This window comes from Capsicum annuum, chromosome 12 (assembly GCF_002878395.1).
Source record: "Capsicum annuum cultivar UCD-10X-F1 chromosome 12, UCD10Xv1.1, whole genome shotgun sequence".
Classification (NCBI taxonomy): domain Eukaryota; kingdom Viridiplantae; phylum Streptophyta; class Magnoliopsida; order Solanales; family Solanaceae; genus Capsicum; species Capsicum annuum.
The window spans coordinates 212,159,660-212,183,748 of NC_061122.1; the positions used below are offsets into that span (position 1 = coordinate 212,159,660).

Consider the following 24,089-nt stretch of genomic DNA (forward strand, 5'->3'; position numbering starts at 1 on the left):
CTTTTGATGAACAACTAAATTGAAATAAATATTTTTAGAAAGATTATCAACTAAAATGATATGGAGGGATTAATTTGATATATGCTTAACAAAGTTAAAACAAACTTTTAAATCTTATATTATTAAATTAAAAATATATAATATACTCTCTTTCATTTCGTATTATTTAACCCTTATTGACATGATGGATTCATTTAAAAATTTTTTAATCAGAAGTAGATATTACATAACTAACCATATTAATTATGGTTTGGAGTTTTAAAATTGACTACTACATAAATTATTTAATACTCACTCCATTTTTTTGTGTAGATGCTCCTTTTAGATTGTGATTTTGTTCCTAAATAAGTGTACCTTTAAGCTTTCAATAATATTTTAATTATAATCTTTCTAATACGTAATTTAGTTTAAATATATTAAGTAATCAGTTTAAACTTGGAAATAGATAACATTCAATTAAGGGTAAGTTAAGAAAGAATAGTTTATAAAAGAGTGTGACCAAGTATGGCGTGACCAAGTTAAAAGGAATATTTTATTTAGGAATGAAGGGTATTAATAATAGTAAAGGAAACAAGTACTCTCTCCATAATATTATTCATTATTAACTTGATATATCTTAAAAAATAATAACTACTAAGATAATTTTATTATATCGTCTTTGAATAAAATTAATTTAATACTTTAAAAATAATTGGATAATAAATATTATTTAATATTAAGGTTAAAATAACACAAATAGATAAATTATTCATCAAGTTTTTAAATTATTTTTAATAAGGTGGACAAATAAAAATCTAGTAACTGAGTACAAACAAATTGAAACACGAGTGTGTACATATGTACTCCTACATGGGCTATAATGATCTCCTTTTCTTACTCTACTCATCAATGAAGAAAACCTACTCTTTGTACTCAACGTTTCAAATGGTTTGAGTTTTATTCAACAACTTCTCTTTCTTGAAAAGGGTGTCAAGAAAATTTTCAAAATATATAAATCTTTTTTCTTGTTAGTTGTATTTGTTCTTGCATTATGAAGACTTTTGGGTTCTCTTTTCTGTTCTTGATTATGGGGACTGCAGTTTTTTTGTCCTTTATTTGCTTCAACACTGGAGGTAAAAAGCATATTGTTCTATTATACATCAACTTTTTCATATTTGAGCTCAGTTTCTTATTGTATGATGTGAAACTATATCAAAGTTTATTGAAAGGAATTCACAATCTTGATGTGTAAACTAGTTCTTGCTTGTGCTAATGCTAAGTGAACTTGCTGTAGTATTTTCCTTTTTGAGTTACTAGATTTAGAAAAGTCCTTTACACTTTCTTTATTATATTTGTTATGTCTTATTTGCTATACATTGTTGTACCTATGTACTATCTTTTTCAAATTGCCTTGTTATGTGTTACTTGAGCCGATGGTATTGCCTTGTTATGTGTTACTTGAGCCGATGGTCTTTCGGAAATGGTCTCTCTATTTCTACTAGGTAGGGGTAAGGTCTGCGTATACTCTACCCTCATCAAACCCTATTTGTAATACACTAGTAGTTGTTGTTGTTAGCTTTAGAAAATTTTACTTAAGTTTGTTGAGTTCTTTTTATGTTGAGTAATTGGTAATGATGGAACATGAAAATGCTAGCTTATTTTACATGGAAAGGTCAGTTTAATAGATTGTTGCTTAGACAACCCTAACAGAGAAATGAATAAGTATTTGAAAGAATAGAGGAGTAAGTATAGATGTTCCATATAATTGACTCTAACTAGTTTGAAATTGAGGCATGTAGTTGATTGATTGACTTGTTAGAGTTTTACTAAAGGATTTTTGCTCAAACGAAATATTATCACACTTAAGATTTTGACCTGCCTCTTCATTTTTCCTACCTTTGGAAAACAATCAAAATTTCCCTCCTTTTTAGTTTGTAGCACTTGTGCAACAATCCCTTAAATAGCTTATGTTTGTTCAACTTGTCATCACTACTTGTCCCGTGTGCAAACTAACCTTCTTGGTAGCTCACCGGAAAAAGGCTATTTCATACCCCAATTATTTACTTTACTCCTATTTCTTAGCGGTTCAAAAATCGTCATCTTTCCCATTCACGCTGTTTGCTTACGAATGAATTTGAGCATAAATGGCTTTTTTAATTCTTCTCTACTTTTTATCACAAGTCTTGTGATACATATTGATATATACACATAAAAATGAACACATTTAGGTAAGGATCTAATTCAATGATCGACTGATATCCTTAATTCCTACCTGCATGATGAAAAAATAATTCTGCACCTGCAGATACTTCTCATCTCAATCCTCCTCCTCTGTATAGAACTTCACAAAATGACATTTGGCCCTCTCGTGACATTTAAAGTCTCAGGATTTGCTATACGACCTTATTGGGAAACATAAGGCAAGAAGTGACTTTTGTAAACTGGTTCTTCTTGCGGTAGGTAACTTTTGTATATATTGCATCTCTTTCCTGTTGGGTTTGAAATCGAGAGGGCGGCATGTGGAAGCTATTAGTTGTAAACTATCGTGGTGATAATTCAGACGACAAAGAAAACAATAATAAAAACATAATATTATTATATGATTTGGCCAATTGGCCTACATATAAAACCTAATATTTAAAAAACATAAAACTAATAAGAGAGAAAATCTTCCCCTAAACGAAAATCTTAAAAGACATAGATGTCCAAAACCTTTCCTCCAAGAAAGAGGTTAGCCAAATATGGAAAAGAATTATATTTTTTTCTTTTAGGAAAATTAAAAGTAATTATAGAAACTTTTAATTTTCTTTCTAAGAAAAAATAAAACTTAAATATAGTAAGAAAATCAGGGAAAAAACCCTAACATTTCCTAGATTGTGTGCCAAAATTTTACAGTATGACGAGGTAAAGAAGGGTATATGAGTGGTTTATCTCAATATGTTACGAAAATTTGAATTTGTTTCAAATATATTTAGTATATCTCCTATCATAGGAGGAGGGCGTTTATAGTTCGAAATGTTGGTAGAGTTTATAATCCTTTATGGATGGAAACGTCAGTTGAGGTTATAATTGTTGATTTATCAGAAGAGAGAAAGAGTGAGAAGATGGAAGGAGATGAACATTGATAAGGGAGAAAGAGAGACTGAAAAATTATTATTGATATTAATGCAAGAGCACAGAATGTGTGCTATATATACATCTGTATCCAACTAATTTCACTCTTTAGCTAACTAACTAACTATATGAAAGGACTAATTTGCCCTAACTAACTAATCTCTATATCCTCAACACTCCCCTTCAAGCTAGGTGGTGCAAATATATTAAGCATTCCTAGCTTAGAACAAAGAAACCGATGTTGAGCTTTATTTAGGGCCTTAGTTAGTAGATCAGCCTGCTGAGCTTTTGTAGATACATACACAGTTTTGATCATGCCATTCTGAATTTTTTCCTTACAAAATGATAATCTATTTCAATGTGTTTGGTTCTTTCGTAAAAGACTGGATTTGCCGCTATTTGCATAGCTGCTTTGCTATCAATGTTGACTTGAACTGGTAAGACGAGTTGAAGTCCTATTTCCTTAAGCAATCCCAGAATCCAGACTAATTCAGCTGTAATTGAGGACAAAACTTCTATATTCATCTTCAACTGAACTTCAAGATACAGTATTTTGTTTTTTTGACTTCCAAGAGATCAATGAGTCTCCAAGTTTAACTAAGAAACCTGTCACAGACTTTCTAGAGTTTGGGAAAGCTTCCCGATCAGCATCACAATAAGCTGAGACCTGCTCCGTGCTACTGCTTGAAAGTAAAACTCCTTGCCCTGGTTGCTTATTGACATATCTTATTATTCTCATGGCTGCTTCAAAGTGAGACTTCTTGGGCTTATGTAGGAATTGACTAAGTGTCTGAACACTGTAAGATATGTCAAGTCTTATTATTGTTAGATAAAGAAGTTTTCCAACAATCCTTTAATATTTTGCTACATCTGTTTCAGGATCAGTGATGTTTTTGTTTGAACCATTTACATGATCATCCATTTCCTTAGTAGTGAATCTGATGTTTGTCTCCAAGGGTGTAGATACAGGTTTTGCAGCACTCAATCCAATTTCAGAAATTAGCTCTAATATATACTTTCTTTGATGCATCAATATTCCTGAATTTGATCTAGCAAACTCAATGACAAAAAATACCTTAGTTCACCTAGGTCTTTCATTTTGAAGGCTTGACTTAATGCATCTTTTGTGTCTTGAATTAATTTCAAGTTGCTACCAGTGATTAGAAGATCATCAACATACACCAATATAGTTGTTAGGTCACTTTCAATTCTTTTCAAAAATAGAGAGTGATCATACTCACTCTGTTTGAACCCAAACTTAAGGATTACTTTCTAACAGCTTTATGTTCCATTGCCTTGGAGCCTGTTTTAGGCCATTCAAGGATTTGAGAAGCCTACATACTGGTCTGATCTCCTTTTGGCTTTCGAATCTTTATGGCACCTCTATATAAATCTCATCATTTAGCTCACGTTGAAGAAATGCATTATGCAAATCCATTTGATGGATGTGCCAATGTTTGATAGAAGCTATTGTGAGAACTGCCCTGACTGTTACCATTTTAACAACAGGGGAAAATGTCTCTTGATAATCAATCCCCCTCTTTTTGGTTGAATCCCTTTGCTACTAATCGAGCCTTGAATCTTTCCACTTCACCCGTGTCTTTATATTTGATCCAAAAGCCCCACTTATAGCCTATAGCTCCTTTTTCCTTTAGGTAAAGAAACTACTTTCCAAGGCAGCTATTTCATCCTTCATTGTATTTACCCACCTAGGTTCTTTGATTGCTTCATCATAGGAAGAGGGCTCCACTTCAGTTGAATTGGTTGCAATAAAGGCCTGATAGTTATGAGAAAAATAATATATTGAATGTAGTTTGAGATACTGTAAGGAACAACAGAACTATACTTCTTTGTTGTCACAAACTCCTTTAACCAAATAGGTGCAGTCCTAGTTCTAGATGATCTTCTTTCATGTGCTGCTGAGGTTTCAATTACTTGTTGAGGATGAACAGCTACATTATCTTGTGGAGTTAAAGGAAATTGACTAGAAACTGTGGAAGGTTGTGTCTGTCCTTTATTGGGATTCTGCATTATAATTTGTGTATCCTTAGATGCTATCATCAAGGGATAACTGAATACATCAAGAAAGGGAACTGGTGAATCCTTCTTGAGAGTTTTGAAAGGAAATATATTTTCTCTGAATTCAACATCTCTGTTGATAAAGAACACATTATTAGTAAAGTCAAACAAAATATATCCCTTTTGTGAGTAAGAGTATCCCATGTGTACAACAATTATAGCTCTTGACTTGGGCTTATCAGATTCATGCATTGACTTAGCAAAACAAAGGCATCCTAGTACTCTTAAGTGGTCTAATGAAGGCTTACTCCCATATAACATCTCATAAGGTGATCTATTATTAAGAACAACAGTAGGCATTCTATTTATAAGATAGGTAGCAGCTAAGACACAATGACCCCAAAATTTAATAGGTATGTGACCCTGAAATCTGATAGCTCTACACACCTCAAGGATATGCTTATGTTTTCTCTCAGCTACACCATTTTGCTAAGATGTGTAAGAACATGAGGTTTGATGCAAGATGCCAAGTGACTTGAATATTTAGTCACAGACTGAGTTGACAAATTTAGCTCCATTATCTGATCTAACATATTTTACTGTTTTATTAAACTGTGTACTAACGTAAGTCAGGAATTGCTTTAATACTACATAGACATCAGACTTGAGTTTTAAGAGAAACAACCATGTCATTCTTGTAAATTCATCAACCACTGTTAGGAAATATTTATTGACATCAGAAGAAGAAACTTTGTAGGGTCCCTATACATTAAGATGGATCAAATCAAAGCATGTCGTACTTTTGATATTACTAGTAGTAAAAGGGAACCGTACTAATTTTGCACAAGGACACACAACATACTTTTTTACAACAGAAGTACAATTATCTAGAGAAACTGATGGTATCTTATTCATAACTTTTGAAGAAGGATGACCAAGTCTATTATGCCATAGGCCTATATCAGCAGAACTAGCTATAGTGGGGTTATGTTAAACCAGTGAGCACAAGCCTTCATTTTGTTTAGCTGTTGAATATACTGAGGGTAGCAAATATAAATCATATTTGCGTCTACCAATCGCTTTCACCTTTCCAGTGTAAAGATCCTGAAACAAACAAAAGTCAGGATAAAAGACGATAAGACATTGTAAAGCTCTGGTTACCTGGTTACCTGTGAAACTGATAGAAGATTAAATTTAAATTTTGGTATATGCAAAACATTGTTAATTTCTTGTCCATTTGTTAGAATACTTGAACCAATGTGAGTGACAAATGCTGATTCTCCAGTTGGTAAAAACACCTTTTGAGAGTTATTCGAGGTTACAGAAATTGCAAGTAAGTTAAGATCTGCTACCATATGATCAGTAGCACTTGTATCAATTATCCAATCATGCTTGGAGTTAACAGTTATGAGAGCAGTATCAATACCTGTTGAGTTAGCTACAGAGGTGGTTTGAGCATCATTTAACATCTGAAGAATCTAATCATACTGCTCTTTTATGAACATGCAAGATGAAGCCATTTGATTACCTGGTCCTGATGTTTGAGTAGAAGCAATTTGAAGTGGTGAGTGAGACACTTCCTGTGATCTAGCACTTTGTGATCTAACCATAGCAATGTGAGCACCAGTAGAACTACCATTTTGTGGATCAAACACAACATTGTGAGCACTAGTAGTAGGAACTCCCCCTCTCTTTTTGAACTTATCTGAGGGATATCCTATAATCTTGTAACAGTTTTCTTTGGTATGATTCCTCATCTTACATAATTCACAGTACAAATTTCCAATTTTCTTGAATTTATTGAAGTTGTTAGCACCACTTCCATTAGTAGATCTTGCACCATATAAAGCAGTAGTTTCATAATTCCTTCCAAAAGATACTGGTGGTGCTCCTAGAACACTGTTTGATATAACAACAAACATAACCTTTTGGCTTTCATCACTCATAAGCATAGAGTGTGCTTGGTTAACACTAGGCAAGGGAATCATGAGTAAGATTTTGCTTCTTGCTTATGTGTAAGAGTCATTTAAGCCCATAAAAAATTGATATAATTTATGCCTTTGAAGATGAACCAAGAAATCTTTGGATTTTTCACAATTACAACCAGGTAAGGGCACTAATATCTCATATTCATCCCACAATTCCTTTAATCTAGAGTAGTAAGCAGAAATGGAAGAAGTTCCTTGATTAGTAGTTGCAATTTCCCTATGTATGTTGAATGATCTAGAGCCATCTATTTTATCAAACCTCTCCCTTAAGATCAATCCATACATCATAAGCACTTGTAGCATATGCAATTCCACTAACCAAACTATGTGTAATAGAATTCATAAGCCATGACAATACAATAGCATTATAACGTTCCCATTGATACCAATATTTCTTGTGAAATTTTTCTTTCTTCCAAAAACCATCAACTATTCCCCATTTATTTCTACCAAGAAGAGCAATTCTCATAGATCTATTCTACAAGGAGTAGTTTTCAGTATCAGTTAACAGAGAAGAGATTAGAGAGATACCACTGGTGTCACCAGGTGAAACATACAGAGGATGAGTAGCTTTGATTGTCACACTTTGACCCAAGGTTTCATCAAGTGGTGGATCTGTGAAACTTGTTCTGTATTTGAGACTCCGTTAGTTTGAGTGTTCACCATTTTTGTTTTCAAGAATTCTCGAACATATGAGGTATAAGATTGGATTTCAATTAATATAGCGGAAGATTTGCAGGAATCGAGAAGGTAGAATCAGAAAGAAAATGGAGAATGAAAAGAAAAAAAAAACAGAGTTATAGAGTTACAGAGAGTAGACAGATTATCTAAAATCAGTGAATGAGCTACGAATTTGTGCTCTAAGGCTTTGATACCATGTTGATTTATCAGAAGACAGAAAGAGTGAGAAGATGGAAGGAGATGAACATTGATAAGGGAGAAAGAGAGACTGAAAAATTATTATTGATATTAATGCAAGAGCACAGAATATGTGCTATCTATACAGTACTGTAACCAACTAATTTCACTCTTTAACTAACTAACTATATGAAAGGACTAATTTTCCCTAACTAACTAATCTCTATATCCTCAACAATAATGACTTGACGAGGACCCATAGGCACTAACTGACTTCTTTTCAGTCGGTTGGTTTTCTAATATGAGTATATATTCGTTAAATTGTACAACAAGGTACGATGGATCTTCCTAGATGAATATATGATTTACAGGGAAAAAGATAACGAGTTCATCTAATTTATTTAAAGTTGTTATATGAGGTTTTTAATACTCAAAAGATTCAGTTGAACGAGGATCAGATTTTGATATCAACAGTAGTCGTAGACTAACAGTTAGAAGAGAAGCCTGCCTATTTTATTCGTTTTGTATTTTCATGCTTGTATACAATGATGCATCTTATTGTTTCCTGGATGGTTCTCAAACGTCACCCAAGGATTATTAACGAAGCCAATATCAGTCCCTTTTGTGCTCAGCTTCTTGTTTTGTGGTAAATTCGTTTCAGTTTGTTAATGTGCACTCTGATGCTGTTAGAGAATTCATCAGATAGTTTTATTTTATTCAAGGTTATTGACTTAGCCTTCTCATAAATGAACCGCAGGAATGCATTTCAAATGGCAATGCAATGATATGATAATGATGCCCATAAGGAATAGAAAGCTGCAGGTAATTTTACTGCAGGTAATTTTACTTCTTGTGGATCAGTTGTTTCAGTACAACCTTGAATAGATAAGGTAGATAAAGCAGCTGCAGAAATGGTGTTTAGTCCATAACTATTCGAGTCATGTTTGTGATATTACTACAAGGATTTGCGTGATACAAAGATTCGCATTATTAGCGCTGTTTAACCTTACTATAGGAGTTAGGTTACTTGCCCATATGTTCAGGTTACTAATTCCATTTGTATCGGTAGTAACCTTTCATATTACCTAATAGTGTAAATAAAATCGTTACGCTCACTATTTCTAAAAACATCTTTTCTCCACTGTTTCTCATCCTCAGGGCAATGGCTACGGTCCAAGCACCAATGAGGGCGATTCAAGCAATTTCGGTCTGGAAGATTATCGACCCATAGATCCAGTTCCTAGCTCGAAAGCTTCCGTAAGAGCAGGACCTATTGAGCACGGTACTCCTCTTATGCCTTATATTCCCAAGCCTTCACCTCCTCCTATTAGCTCCAATGATGGGCTCCCATAAGCTCATCTTTAGTCCACTTCGTGGTGCTAAGGTCGCGCAAATGTAGTTTTTCTTATGTAGCAACTTCACAAAAACTATGTCTCGACTAATTTTGTTGTTTTTCCTGTATAAATTTTGTCGAAATACTCTGTATTACCATGGCATGTAACTTATAGTACGCCTCTAGGCGATGCTTGCACAAGTACTCAGTTATTTATGTAGTTGAATTACATTCACCGATAATTCTTCGCTAGGTGTTGCCATAACACGAGGAAGCCACTCCGTGCATCTATTTAATCGTGCAAGTATATGTGATCGAAGAGCTGCCTATTACAGTATAAACTATTGAATTATTTTACCATCACTTACATATAAACTATGGAAATGAAAGTTTAGTTATGAATCTCCCCCCATCTTTACTGGCATAAGGCACAGTTGAGACGAGGGTATATCGAAAGCCTCTTAATTTTCCAAGGTAGGGGTATGGTATGGGTACATAATATCCTCTCTAGAATTCTCTTGTGAAATCACAATGGGTATGGTGTTGTAATTATAGTGATAGTAGCAGTCTTGATAGGCCGCTGATTATGTCTAGAAGTGTTTGAAGGTGGTGTCTCCTTGTTAGATTTTCTTGATCAGTAACTGTTAGCCTAGGCAACGGTAAGGTTTGTTGTCGTGTGATCAGAGAGTCATAGGTTCAAGCCGTGAAAACAGCCTCTTGCAGACCCAATATGATTCGACCTGTCTATCGACTTGGCACATGACAAGAGCTTAGTGCTTTGGACTTGGTAGATCTATTTTCCTTTTTTTATAATTTTTTTTTTTGTTGCCCCTTCCTAGGAGCTCCCATGCTGATTCGGACCCACAATCTTAGAGTTGGAGGTGAAGGGTGCTTATCATTCGGGAAACTTTTCCTCACGTCAATATAGTTTAGAAGAGAGGAAAAAAGAAAAAATAGAAGCATAAATTGCAAATTAATTTGAAACACAATGTTTGATTAAACAATTCAATGGTTATATTGTTTACCTATCAATCAAAAAATAAATGTCTTATTGGTAGTCAAAAACTTTTGGTAGATATGAACAGTTTAATTGTTTACTTCACGGTTTTTGATAAACGACACAACTCCCTTTGTTCTCTCTGTCCTATTTTATGTATCACAATTAGTATTTTGAGTTTCAAAATTTTAAACTTTGATTGGAAATATGAACATAGAAGCTTCAAGTTTTTGAATAAAATTTAATACATTTGGACCCTATGAAATATGTACTGTAAATCATAATAATTAATAATCATATTTATGTTTTTGGAAATTAGGTATTTCCTTTTTGGGCAAAGATTCTTGCAATTCTTTTCCTACTTGAAATAGGAAAACGTAACAGAAATAATTTAGAAACTGTTATATAACATCCTCTCTTTTATTGTTTCAAAGTAGGTCACAATTATTGTGTTTTAGTCTGTCAAATCTCTATTTCCAACAAAGTAATAATATATATGGATACTAATAATATTGTTGATTCATCAATTCATCAATGCAACTAGAGATTCAATTCTCCATCAAAACCAAACACCGATGGATTGAAACTGATGACAACAACACCAACAACAGCATGCGTGTTCACAGGAAGAATTTAAACAGGTCTGCTTTCATCTAAACGTAGACATTTCCAATGAAAATTTTGAAGAATTAATCTTTTTGAAGCTCAAGTCAGTAGCAACTTGCCTACTCTTGATTCGAAACAAATAAAAGAGGTTGGTTATCGTAAATAGGAAGCAAACAAGGGGCATATTTGTGTCACTTACTGCTCTTTTGTACCAAGATTATGTCTGTGACAAGACGATGTTCCAACCACATCGTCCTGCTAGTTTATCGTTGATCAAGACATTGAAGAAGAAGATGATGAATAGTGAAGAAGAAAATTGCTGTGGGATTTGTTTGGGGATTTAGCAGTGGGAACACAAGTTATTTGCATGCCTTGTTCACATTACTTTCATATTCGATGCTTGTGGAGTTGGCTTACCAGACGGGGCAATTGTCCAATTTGTCGATATGAGATGCCAACTCAATTGGGGCCGGAGGTAGAGTATCGTGTGTTCATGTGAATTCAATAGCATTTGAGGTTTTTATAAAAATTTATAAATTTTAAATCTTGAATTTGATTAGGAACTCAGTAGATCAATATCGTTTACTAGGAGTTGAAACACAACTAATGGGTTATTTAATTTTCATTTACTTGTTTGTTTAATTTGAGAAAGTATTTATGCTGGGGTGAACCTAATTTAGGTTTGTTCACTTGAATTCGATAAACTTTTGTTCAAATTTTGTATATATATTAGCAAAATTTTTTTTGTAAATAATTGACTTGGAACCTAATATATATATAAATTTTTGTATTATTATTATTATTATTATTATTATTATTATTATTATTATTATTATTATTATTGTTATTATTATTATTTGAGACCACTTTAAATAAAAACCTATAAATATAAAGTCACGCGCTTCTGTATTATGCTTATCTCACCATAGTAGACAACTCTCTAGACACGTTTAAATTTACAGGACATTGTCAATTACTCCTTACGCCCAACAATAGCTGTCCATTATTATTTACTTGGCACACATGTTAAATAATAATAAATAATAGAGTTAAGTTACCATATCATTCTTTGAATATAATTAATTTATTGCTTTGGAACATGTATTGAGTAATGAAAAATATTTAATACCAAAAATAAAATAGATAAATTATTCGTTATTTTTTTCAATTGAATAAGTCTTGTTGGAAATCTATAGTAGACAAGTACGGAGGTACCTTAATTAAGAATATTTTATAGCTGTAAAAATATTATGTCATAATATTATTATTATTACCACTACGTGCAAGCACGAGAAGGCAGAAAGCTAAGTATTCTTCTTCATTAATTATTGGTTCATGTTGCTCTATGATGCTACTAGCTCGTTTGATCTCTTGCCTCCTTTGGTCCATGATTCAATGTAATTTTGAGTATTTGTAATTTGGAATTGAAATAATGATGGTGGGGTTTTTGTGGCTGGAGAGTTTAAAGCTCCAAGTGCCATTGAATATACTGAAAATCAAGGAGGGTGGTGGTGGTGGGGAAAATTTACTGAGCCGATGGGTCAAGTACGACAGTCGACTTCCCAGATAAATATACTCAAACACAATAGAGTTTAGAATTAATGATGCAAATAAGTAAATAATCAAATAAAGCAATAACACAGTAATTTATCCTGGCCCGAAACATCAATGTGGTATCTACTTTCTGTCCTCCTGGGTTTTTCAAGAGTTTCCTTTCAATTCGTCAAAGTGCTGTAGGAATACAGATGTGTAGAAACAAGTTCTGAAGCTTACTTTGATATTCAGATCTTGTGACACAGTTTCAATTATAATAACTAAGTTGACTCGATCTTTCTTTTGTGACTATTGCAAACAAAGAATACAAAGTTCTTACCAAGACTAAGATTGAGACATACTCAGATCCTTCGTGAAATTGCTCACCGTCTTCTGTCTTTTGTCTTGGTTTTTATATTCTCCAGCTATCTTTGCTTCTTTTCTTCACAAGGAAACCCAAGGGATTTCTTCTCACTCAAGAATTTGAATTGATTCCTTGATTGAGGGAGTTTGGATCCTATGGTATGTCCATATCAGCTATGTCCATACTTCGTGCAACCTTCCTTTGTCACAACCATATATGTCTATATCAAATATGTCTTGTAGAGGGCATGGTCTCCTTTCCTTTAGCTTTGTCATGAAAGATGTTCAATCATCCTTGATTGCCTTGTCCAGTGAGATCTTTAATTGATGTGGTTCCATATTCAGTGTCGTCCTCTTTGGATGGATATTTTCTTGACTTTGAGCGAGATATTCTTCCATCATTAGAGATCTTTTATATCCTGCAAGTTGTCAATCATTAGTTTGTCATTATTAAAACATATTACATAAGTATGGGAGGCTAACAATTCCCCCCCTTTTGATAATGGAAAATATTAAACATCACTTGACTTTCCTATTATAGTAGTCGACTAGCTCCCTCTGTCTTGCTGACTTGATGCTTTCAGTGGATTTGCTCTCCCTTAGTTGCAACCTCATCTGATGTGATGTCTCTCCCCATTTTGATATGATAAAAAAGACACAAGTAGAGCAAATAAAAACAACATAACATATGCACAGAAACCACACAATGTATGCGAGATAATTATGCAAAGTTAAGAGTAAAATAAAATAAAAAAGAAATTTTCAGGACAAGTGTTAAAATATCATCATACAACCCCAAACATAGAAAGGGACAATCCCCTTTTTAAATAAGAGCCATGAGTTTATCGCTTGGCCAGGAAGTAGGTTAAAGTATTGTGCATATTGGTGCAAAACTGGTCATAAGATTTTTCAACACTTTTGGTGAAACTGGAGTACGAGTTCTAGACAGATATCGCAAGATCATTGGAGGAGAAAGTCTCGAATTTGATGGTTTCAACATGTGCAAACATCTTGTTGAAGAACTTTACTCCTTCTTGTTTGAAACCATCGAGAGATAGTCACACCTTACCCACATCTGTACTGGTCTCTTTGATCAGTTGTATCTTCTTGGCAGTCAACTCCTGGAGACTTACTATGCCTTTCTCAATAGTTGTGAGCCTGTTTTTAAGTTCCTCAATCTCTTTAGCTGCAGAAAACACAGGGTCAGTACAGATTTGCTTACCTTGGGTGTTTGCAGTCGGGTTTAGGCAGTCTCCTTTTTGCACCATTCATTTTCACGCAGAACATATCCCATGCTTGTGAAAGTATTTAAATCATATGTGGTATAATCTTCTACCACTGGATAGGCAGAGAGATTGATTCCATAAGGAAAAAGAATTCTAGTGATGAGAAGACCATAGGATAAGCTGGATGAGGTGTGAGAGTCGGCGACACTTTCTAACATATATTCGCGAATCCAGGTACCCAAATTGATTTTGTACCTTTTAATCAAGCAACAAATAACAAACACATCCTTATATGTTACATTGCTAAGGGATCCTTTCCGAGGAATTAACATGGTTGCAATGATGTGCACTAAAATTCTGTTCTTAAAATGAGGGACATAGGACCAAAAGAGGAACTGTTCACATCGGGGTCTGATACAGCCTTCTTGGCTTCTTCAAAATTGACTTTAAAATTTTCTGGCCAAGTATCGTTCATAAAGGAATGGCAAGAGAAAATTTAATATCAAAAACTTTTTCAAACAGAAAATCATTGAGAATTATGCGAGTACCCAGTACTAATGTTCTCCAGTTTGCCACTTTCTTAGGACAGACAATGATTTGTATAGAATATACAAATCGGGTCTTCAAACACTTCTAAACCACATAAACAAAAAATCATATCCAGATCTTGAACTTTGAAAAAACCACTTACATTACAGTGGGACTTCTTTAGCTGAGAGAGATTGATAATTTGTCCAGGTATAATAGAGTGATTTTTGAAGGTGAGAAACTTCTCCCTTTGAGCGAAAGTCCAAAACTTATGCATGTCCTCTGGTGGAAGAGAGTCCAGTGGAGAGGGTCAGTGTTTTTTGGAGGAGGAGATAGGGCTTGAGGCAGATCCTTTTTGAAGACAGTTGACTGGAGAGAGTAGAAAGAGCCTTCATCGGAGGACTCGGAGATAAGGATCAGGTCGAGGTTGTCGGAGATATAGTCTGGAGAGGGTTTAGAGAGATTAGCCATTGAGCATTATAAAAAATAGCGCCGTTGCCAGGGAATAATTTGACGTATTGAGTTTGTTTGGAATTTTCGCTTACTTGTTTGGATTCAAATTTGTAAATATTTATTTGTGATTTTCTTTTGTTTCTTGTGTTAGGTAGATTTTTGTTTTTGTTTGCATCTTGAAATGAATGTGAGTTTGGTAGTTGGAAATCTTATTTTGATGATCCATGTCCATATTATGACGGAGCCCACTTTAAGCGAGATTGTAGATATACTCCCCGAAAAGAGATGTGTGCACCATCTCATTCCTATTGGGAGTATGATTGTTCTTTTTGTGGTGCTCGAGATGGACATTGGAGTGATTGCCCAAATGTCCCTTCTGCTAGTTATGCTAACAAGAATTATAGTTCTTCTTATGAGTTTGATAGGTCTCATGATTCGACAAAGAAAGAACAACATACTGGGTACAATAGTGTTGAAACAATGCTTCAATCTCTTTTAGATCGGGAAACTACATTGGAGGAAGGTGTCTGTTAGTTGTATCAATTTGAGGCATTTAAGAAGGAAATCAAAAGTGTAGAAGAAGTGGGTATGGAGGCAAATCTTTCAAATACTATGGATTTGACCACTCTTCCAAATGAGCTCGATGCTAAAGAATCCTCGGTGATTTTCCAACCAACCATACCGAATATAGTTGAAGATGCCAAAATTGAGAAAATGGTACTAGAGTCAAAAGAAGAAACTAAGCAAATCCTTTATGAAGGCTTTAGCCCATTTCTGAAAATGTCAAGTAGGATGTGACTTCAAAATTAAGAAGAAAACCTCACTCAAACTACTTTTCAACATTATGCTTGGTGGATGTGATGAAAGTTGAACTACCCTGTCAAATGATAAATTTTAGAGATGACGAGGAAAATCCCTATATTTTGGAGTTTGTCATTTCAAAAGGAAAAAATGAAGCCCCTCACTTGAAGGCCAAAAAATGCAAAATTTGATGTGTAACAAGTGAATTCTTGATATCTCATTGATACCTAATAAGGCGATTAGGAATTTGATGTGAAGTTGGGTAAAATATTTAAGTATTCAAAATAGCGAGATAGAAAATATTTCGTTGTGTCCTCACACTTGCCCAAAGTACCTCAAAGATGTATTGATTTAAAGTTGTACCGCAATTCAAATCTTCTAAATGGAGACATAAATGACCGTCAAAAGATGTCATGCCACGACTTTAACTAAGACTCTTCTTGGGAGGCAACCCAAGAATTTTTTCTTGATGTTTTCTAATGTTTTTGGCTCGGGTTTTAGCTTGTTTTTGGGTGTTTCTAGATGATAGCACAAGTTGTAATGGGTACCTCTAGAATGAAACTCCGGATAAGTATATTGAACTTTCTTTTCATCACTTTTCTCTCTTAAGTAAGCTTACAAGGTATGATATTTAAAATACAAATGATGATCGCATTCCATGATTTCTTTTTTGTTTGAATTTAATTCATTTGAGTTTAATTTGGTAGAATGTGGTTGTTAGGATGAGGAACTTTGAATGTATGCCTTGTCTCAAATTCTATTTGCAAAATTCTTATTTTCATACACTAGTGCACACCATGTGTTTGATGAAACACCCACTCGAGGTTTGTTTTCTTAATTAAATGGTGGGTGATTGAATTGGGTTAGTATGATTACAAGTGGTGTGTTTGGTTATAAATTGGTGCATTGGGCTCGTTCACATGTGTTGTTATTCTATCAATTCAAGATCTTACTTTTCATGCACAACACATGTTTGTTAAAATGTCAATAAAAGAAAAAAGCCTTATATGCTTGTAAAGGTTAATATGAACTTTCTTAGGGAATTATGTGATCATTTTTAAAGCATAGCTTTGAGTCCAATTGATCTTGAATGTGGAATATCTGGTGATCTTTGGTTGAAATTGTTGAGGAATGTTGCACCCATGGTAAGAGAGACATGAATGCTTGCCTTGCCCTATGATAGATTGGGTGATGCCATTCTTAAGGGTGTAGGGCCGTTTGTGTTTCTATTGGTGTTATGAGTGTTTTCTGATCTAAATGGGCGATATGTGAAGTTGTGAGGAAAGAATTCCATAAAGTTTAATGATAATATTGCCTTGGATTTCCCTAAGTTTTTCTTTAATTATTTAGGAAGAGGTAAAAGTTTAAAAATGCTTTCAAAATGTTATTGGCAGTAAATGAAATAATTTTGAGAAAAACCCAAAAATTATAGTTTTCTTTTTGAAAAAGATCAAGGATGTTTTTGAGCTTCCTTATAAGTGAGACCATTAAATTTAATTTTTGGCTCTCTCTTTACAAGGATGAGTCCTTAACTCGGAGTAACTTATTAAGCTCAAATTGCTCAATTTGGTTGGGAGGTTAACTTTTTGCTCTATGAGTACGATGCCATGTGTGGTGAGATTTTTGAATAATTCTTGTACATATGTGTACTCTAGAACTTACCTAGAGTGTTTTCAAAGAAAAATCCTAGACAAACTTGGTTTGGAAAATGACCCGAGGCTATTTTTGACCCGTCACATAGCCAAATTTCCACATTAATATTTTTTCCTAGTTAACCCATTTGAACCTTTTTATCTATTTTTCTTTCTTTGTGTCATGATAACCTTGCTAAAACACCTAAGCCTTTTTTTTAAAAATCTTTCTTTTGGCACTTAACCTCCTTTAACGCATCGCATGATTCTACAAAATGAAATATAGGTGAAAGCCTAAGTTTGGGTGGTTTGTGTAGTTGAGAAAATAATGTAAGGATGGTTCAAACTCCAAATTTTGGGGAGGGGGGTTAATCTGATGTGCTAAGATTAGTCAATAAAGGTGTATGTAAGATGGACAAATCATGTGCTTAAGAGACAAGAGACATACTTGATAGTAAGACTGTTTAGTCTAACCCATAGAATGTGAAGAGAATTGTGACGAATGGTGGAGGGGGGGGGCTAAGAAGAGATTAAAGTTGGAAAGTCTCTTGAAAAAGTCAAAGAAAGTGGTGGATTTGAATTATTTGATAAATGCTAATAAAAAGGTTGGGAAATATGGGAAATGATTTGAAGGAGAATAAGGTGGAGAGTATGAAAATTTTGGGGGTAGAAAGGATTGAGAAATTGCATTAAAGGAGGTATTTTATTTACTTGATCCATAGATATTTCTTCCCACACTTTAAACCTTCATCATGATCCGCAAGACCTTGGTGATTCCAAACTAGGTAATTCTATATTAGTGGCAAAAAATACAAAGGGCAAGCCTACGGTTCTATTCATTGTACTTGAATTTTTTTGTGAGAGTGAGTATGGATTCTTTCATTATTTGAGCTCCTTTAGAAATTTCAATGTCTTTTATGAAGCTAACTCTTGCTTGTGAGCGACATCAATACTTTGGAGTAAAGGGTGAAGTTTTACTCTTGGTTTGGGTAAATGGGTAAAGTAAGTTGCATTATGAAGATTGAGAAAATTTTTGAAAATTTTGTGTTTCCTCTTAAGATGCCTTTGTTGATTAAAAGATTCATTTGATACAAACTTGTATCCTTGCTTCATATGTGCTTATTAGAAAATTTTGGTTTACTTGTTGCCATGACATGTTGGAAAGTCTTTGTAGAGATTTGTTAACTTATTCCTTTAGTATAGTTTTCTTTTGGGTGGATTTGAGTTAAATGCCCTATCTTGCTGAATTGTTCTTGGTTGCGTGGGGAAAAGAAGTAGTTTAAGTTTGGGGGTATTGATAAGTCATCAATTTGAAACATACTAGCATTTATTAAGCCTAAATTATCATGCTTTTTCATTGATTTGTTGTTACTTTCTTACTTAATGCTCATTTGTATAGGTAAAAGTTTAAATGATAAGATGAGTAAGGAAACTTGATAAAAATGAGCTAAGGGGAAGGTGAAAGATAAGAAATGTGCGCAAAAAGAACAAAAGCTCAAATCGCAGGCCCAGGATTCGACCCTCAGTTACCGCGATTGTGGACTAAGGGTCATGACCGTGATCAGTCAATAAGTCAACCACAGGGCGATAGCAAGATGACTACCACGTTCGCAATCAAGAGATGGAGATCGCGTAGAGCGGAAAAGTTTCAAGGACATTTTTGTAATATTTGAAAAATGTGGAAGTAAGGCCTAAATAGGGGTTTGTAGCTCATTTTTCATCCATCATTATCTTTATCTTTATCCTATCTTTCATCTTCGCTTTTGATATCTTTTGAGAGCTTGGAGAAAAAAAATTGTACTAACTTTGTGCTAAGATTACATTAGAGTAACTCTTAAGTAAAGGATTAGCAAATTTTCATTGAAGATTCATTGAAATTTAAAGTGTGATTTGCATTATCTTTATTTTTCATGAATCAAATTGTTGGAGATTTTGGTATATTTTTGTTTATTATCTTTATGAGTTTCTAGTTCTTCCTCTCGGGCTTATGTTTGTGCAAGAGTGTGTGGGTTGTGATTGTTAGCTTCAATTATTAGTTCATGTTGTTGGGTTTTACAAATGCTTGATTGTAAAATGGAATTTGTTGGTGAAAAACTCAAATTTCCTAAATCCCCACATCATCCTTGAAAGAGGGATGTGGGTAGTCTAGGTCCTACATTATCCTTGGAACATGGATGTATGTGGCATGAACATTTGTGAGCAATAAGATAGACAATGTTTGTTTCCTTTTTTATTGTCTTAGAAATAAGGAAAAATTGTGGAATTACAAAATCTTGGGCATCATACTAGAAATAGGGTACCAAATTGAGGGTACCAAATTGAGGCTTTGTAATGATTAATTGACCACACCCACAAGGTATTTGAAAGAATTCGTGGGTGATAGTTTGATACTTTGTTGAAAGACTAGTATCGAAATTTCTAACCAAGCCCACCCAAGTATGCCTTTGCTAAGATTTGAAGTAGATTTTCATATACCGACACACTACTTTTCTCTAGTAAATCATAGCCCCAAGATCCATTTCTAATTTATTATGCTCTAATTATTCTTAGTCTCGAATTAGTCCTTTATAAGCCCAAGAATTATCTTATACTTTTGAAAAACATTCAAAATCCCTCAAAATATTTGTATAATATGAATTTATTAAGTAACTTTAATTTTGAACATATTTAATCGCCACTCATATTGTTCCTCGTGGATTTGACCCGACTCAAAGTTGGGTAATTAATTTGACAACAACCGCCTTACACTTAAATTGACATGTAAGTTGAGCGTTATAAAAAATAGCGCCATTGCTGGGGAACAATTTGGCGTATTGAGTTTATTTGGAATTTTAGGTTCCTTGCTTGGATTCAAAGTTGTAAATATTTATTTGTGATTTACTTCTATTTCTTGTGTTAGATAGATTTTTCTTTTTGTTTGCTTGTCATTATGGCATCTTGGAATGAATATGAGTTTGGTGGTTGGATATCTAATCTTGATGATCTATGTTCATATTGTGACGGTCCCCACTTTAAGTGAGATTATAGATATACTCTCTGAAAAGAGATGTGTGCACCATCTCGATCCCATTAGGAGTATGATTATTCTTTATGTGGAGCTCGAGATGGACATTGGGGTGATTGATAAATGGCCCCTCCCCTAGTTATGCTAAGAAGAATGCTAGTTCTTCTTATGAGTATGATTGGTCTCATGATGCGACAAAGGAATAACAACATGCCGGGTACAATAGTGTTGAAGCAATACTTCAAAATCTTTTGGATCAGTCAACTACATTGGAGGAAGACGTGCGTTACTTGTATCAATCCAATGAGGCATTTAAGAAGGAAAACAAAAGGATAGAAAAAGTGGGTATGGAGGTTAATATTTCAAATACCATGGATTTTCCCACTCTTCTAAATAAGCTCGGTGTTAGAGAATCCTCGATGATTTCCCAACCAACCATACCTAATATAGTTAAAGATGCCAAAATTGAGGAAATAGTACTAGAGTCAAAAGAACAAACCAAGCAAATCCTTTGTGAAGGCTCTAGCCTATTTCGGAGTAAGAATGTCAAGAAGGGTGCGACTCTTGAATTAATAAAAAAACCTCACTCGAATCACTTTTCAATATTATGCTTGGTGGATGTGATGAAAGTCAAACCACCCAAGCAAATAATGAATTTTGGAGATGAGGAGGAAAATCCCTACATTTTGGAGTTTGTCATTCCAAAAGGAAAAAATGAAGCCCCTTATTTGAAGGACGAAAAAAGCAAAATTCAATGTGTAACAAGTGAATTCTTGATGTTATCATTTATTTCCAACGAGCCTATTAGGAAGTTTTATGTGAAGTTGGGTAAAAGATTCAAATCTTCAAAATGGTGAGATAGAAAAGGTTTCGTTGTGTCATCACCTTTGCCCAAAGTACCTCAAACATGTATTGATCTAAATTTGGATCGCCGATTAAAATCTTCTAAATGGAGACATCAATGATAGTCAAAAGATGTCGTACTGTGACTTTAACTAAGGTGCTTCTTGGGAAGCAAACCAAGAAGTTTTTCTTGATGTTTTCTAATGTTTTTTGTTCAAATTTTTAACTTGTTTTTGGGTGTTTGTAGGTGATAGAATAAGTTGTAATGGGTACCTCAAGAATGAAACCCCGGATAAGTATATTGGACTTTCTTTTCATCACTTTTCTTTCTTAAGTAAGTTTACAAGGTATGATATTTAAAATATAAATGATGATCACATTCCATGGTTTCTTTTTGTTTAAATTTAATTTATTTTAGCTTAATTGGGTAGAATGTGGCTGTTGGGATGAAGATTTTTGAATGTGTGCCTTGTCTCAAATGCTATATTGCAAAGTTTTTATTTTTATACTCTAGTGCACACCATATGTTTGATGAAACACCCACTTGAGGTTTATTTGCTTAATTGAGTGGTGGATGATTTAATTGGGTTAGTATGATTACAAGTGGTGTGTTTGGTGATGAATTGGTACATTGGGCTTGTTCATATGTGTTGTTATTCTATCTATTCAAGTTCTTACTTTTCATGCACACTAAATATTTGTTAAAATGTCAATAAGAGAAAAATGCCTTATATGCTTATAAAGGCTTATATGAACTATCTTGGGGAATTATGTGATCATTTTTAGAGCATAGCTTTGAGTCCAATTGATCTTGAATGTGGAATATCCGGTGGTCTTTTTTTTGGAATTATTGAGGAATGTTGCGCCCATGGTAAGAGAGATATGAATGCTTGCCTTGCCTATGATAGATTTGGTGACGCCATTCTTAAGGGTGTAGGGTTGTTTGTGTTTATATTGGTGTTATGAGTGTTTTATGATCTAAATGGGTGATATGTGAAGTTATGAGGAAAGAATCCCATGAAGTTTAATGTTAATGTTGCCTTGCATTTTCCTAAGTTTTTCTTTAATTGTTTAGAAAGAGGCAAAAGTTCAAAAATGCTTTCAAAATGTTATTGGCAAGAAATGAAATGATTTCGAGAAAAATAAAAAAATTATAGTTTTCTTTTTGAAAATGATCAAGGATGTTTTTGAGATTTCTTTTGAGTGAGACCATTGAATTTAATTTTTGGCTCTTTTTGCAAGGATGAGTCCTTGACTCAGAGCAACTTATGAAGCTCAAATTGCTCAATTTTGTTGAGAGATTAACTTTTTGGTCTATGAGTACGATGCCATGTGTGGTGAGATTTTTGAATAATTTTTGTTCATATGTGTAGTCTAGAACTTGGCCCGAGTGTCTTCAAAGCAAAATCCTAGAAAAACTAGGTTTGAAGAATGACCCAAGGCCATATTTAACCCGTCACATATCCAAATTTCCACCTTAACATTTTCCCTAGTCAACCCCTTTGAGCCCTTTTACCTATTTTTATTTCTTTGTGTAATGATAACGTTGCTAAAACACCTAAGCCTTTTTTTAAAAAATCTTCCTTTTGGCTCTTAGCCTCCTATGATGTATCATATAATTCTAAGAAATGAAATATAGGCGAAAGCCTATGTTTTTCTTGGGGGGAAGGGGGTTGTGTAGGTGGGAGAATAATGTACGAGTGGTTCAAACTCTAAGTTTGGGGGGGCGGTTAATGTAATGTGCTAAGATGAGCCAAGAAATGTGTATGTAAGGTGGTCAAATCATGTGCTTAAGAGATAAGAGACATACTTGATGGTAAAGTTGTTTAGCCTAACCCATATAATATGAAGAGAAATGTGACGAATGGTGGGGGGGGGGGGGGGGGGGGGGTAAGAAGAGCTTAAAGTTAGAAAGTCTCTTGAAAAAGTCAAATAAAGTGGTTGATTTTAATTAAATGCTAATAAAAAAGGTTTGGAAATATTGAAAATGATTTGAAGGAGAATAAGGTGGAGAGTTTGAAAATGTTTATGGTAGAAAGGGTTGAGAAATTGTGTTGAAGGAGGTATTTTAGTCACTTGATCCATAGATATTCCTTCCCACACCTTAAGCCTTCATCTTAAAGTACAAAACCTTGGTGATTCCAAACTAGGTAATTCTACATTAGTGGCGAAAAACACAAAGGGCAAACCTATGGTTCTATTTATTGTACTTGAATTTCTTTCCGAGAGTGAGTATGAATTCTTTCATTATTTGAGCTCCTTTAGAAATTTCAATGTCTTTTGTGAAGCTAACTTTTTCTTGTGAGCGACATCAATACTTTGGAGTAAAGGATGAGGTTTTAGTCTCGGCTTGGGTAAATGGGTGAAGTAAGTTCCATTGTGAAGATTGAGAAATTTTTTGAAAATTCTGTGTTTCTTTTAAGATGCTTTTGTTGAGTTGGAAGATTCATTTGATACAAACTTGCATCATATGTGCTTATTTGAAAGTTTTGTCTTGCTTGTTGCCATGACATGTTGGAAAGTCTTTGTAGAGCTATGTTAACTTATTGCTTTAGTATAGTTTTCTTTTGGATGGATTTGAGTTAAATATCCAATTTGTTGAATTGTTCTTGGTTGCTTGGGAACAAGCAATAGTTTAAGTTTGGAGGTGTTGATTAGTCATCAATTTGACAACTTACTAGCATATTTTAGGCCTAAATAATCATGTTTTTTCATTGATTTGTTGTTACTTTCTTACTTAATGCTCATTTGTGTAGGTAAAAGTTGAAATGATAAGATGAGCAAGGAATCTTGATAAAAATGAGCTAAAGAGA

The 24,089-nt window shown here is 34.0% G+C and overlaps 1 protein-coding gene across 2 annotated transcripts; it reads left to right on the forward strand.

The window, feature by feature from the left end:
- Nucleotides 1-823: 823 nt before the first annotated feature.
- On the forward strand, nt 824-9,526 carry LOC107849697. Of its 2 annotated transcripts, none has more exons than XM_047400976.1 (3): nt 824-1,112; nt 8,716-8,795; nt 9,117-9,526. In XM_047400976.1, exons 1-3 carry the CDS (start codon nt 1,031-1,033, stop codon nt 9,309-9,311), a joined length of 357 nt encoding a protein of 118 aa, XP_047256932.1. In that variant the 5' UTR covers nt 824-1,030; the 3' UTR covers nt 9,312-9,526. The 2 variants fall into 2 exon arrangements, with proteins under 2 accessions (XP_047256932.1, XP_047256933.1); XM_047400977.1 differs by having other exon boundaries at nt 836-1,112; nt 8,716-8,780.
- Nucleotides 9,527-24,089: the final 14,563 nt, after the last annotated feature.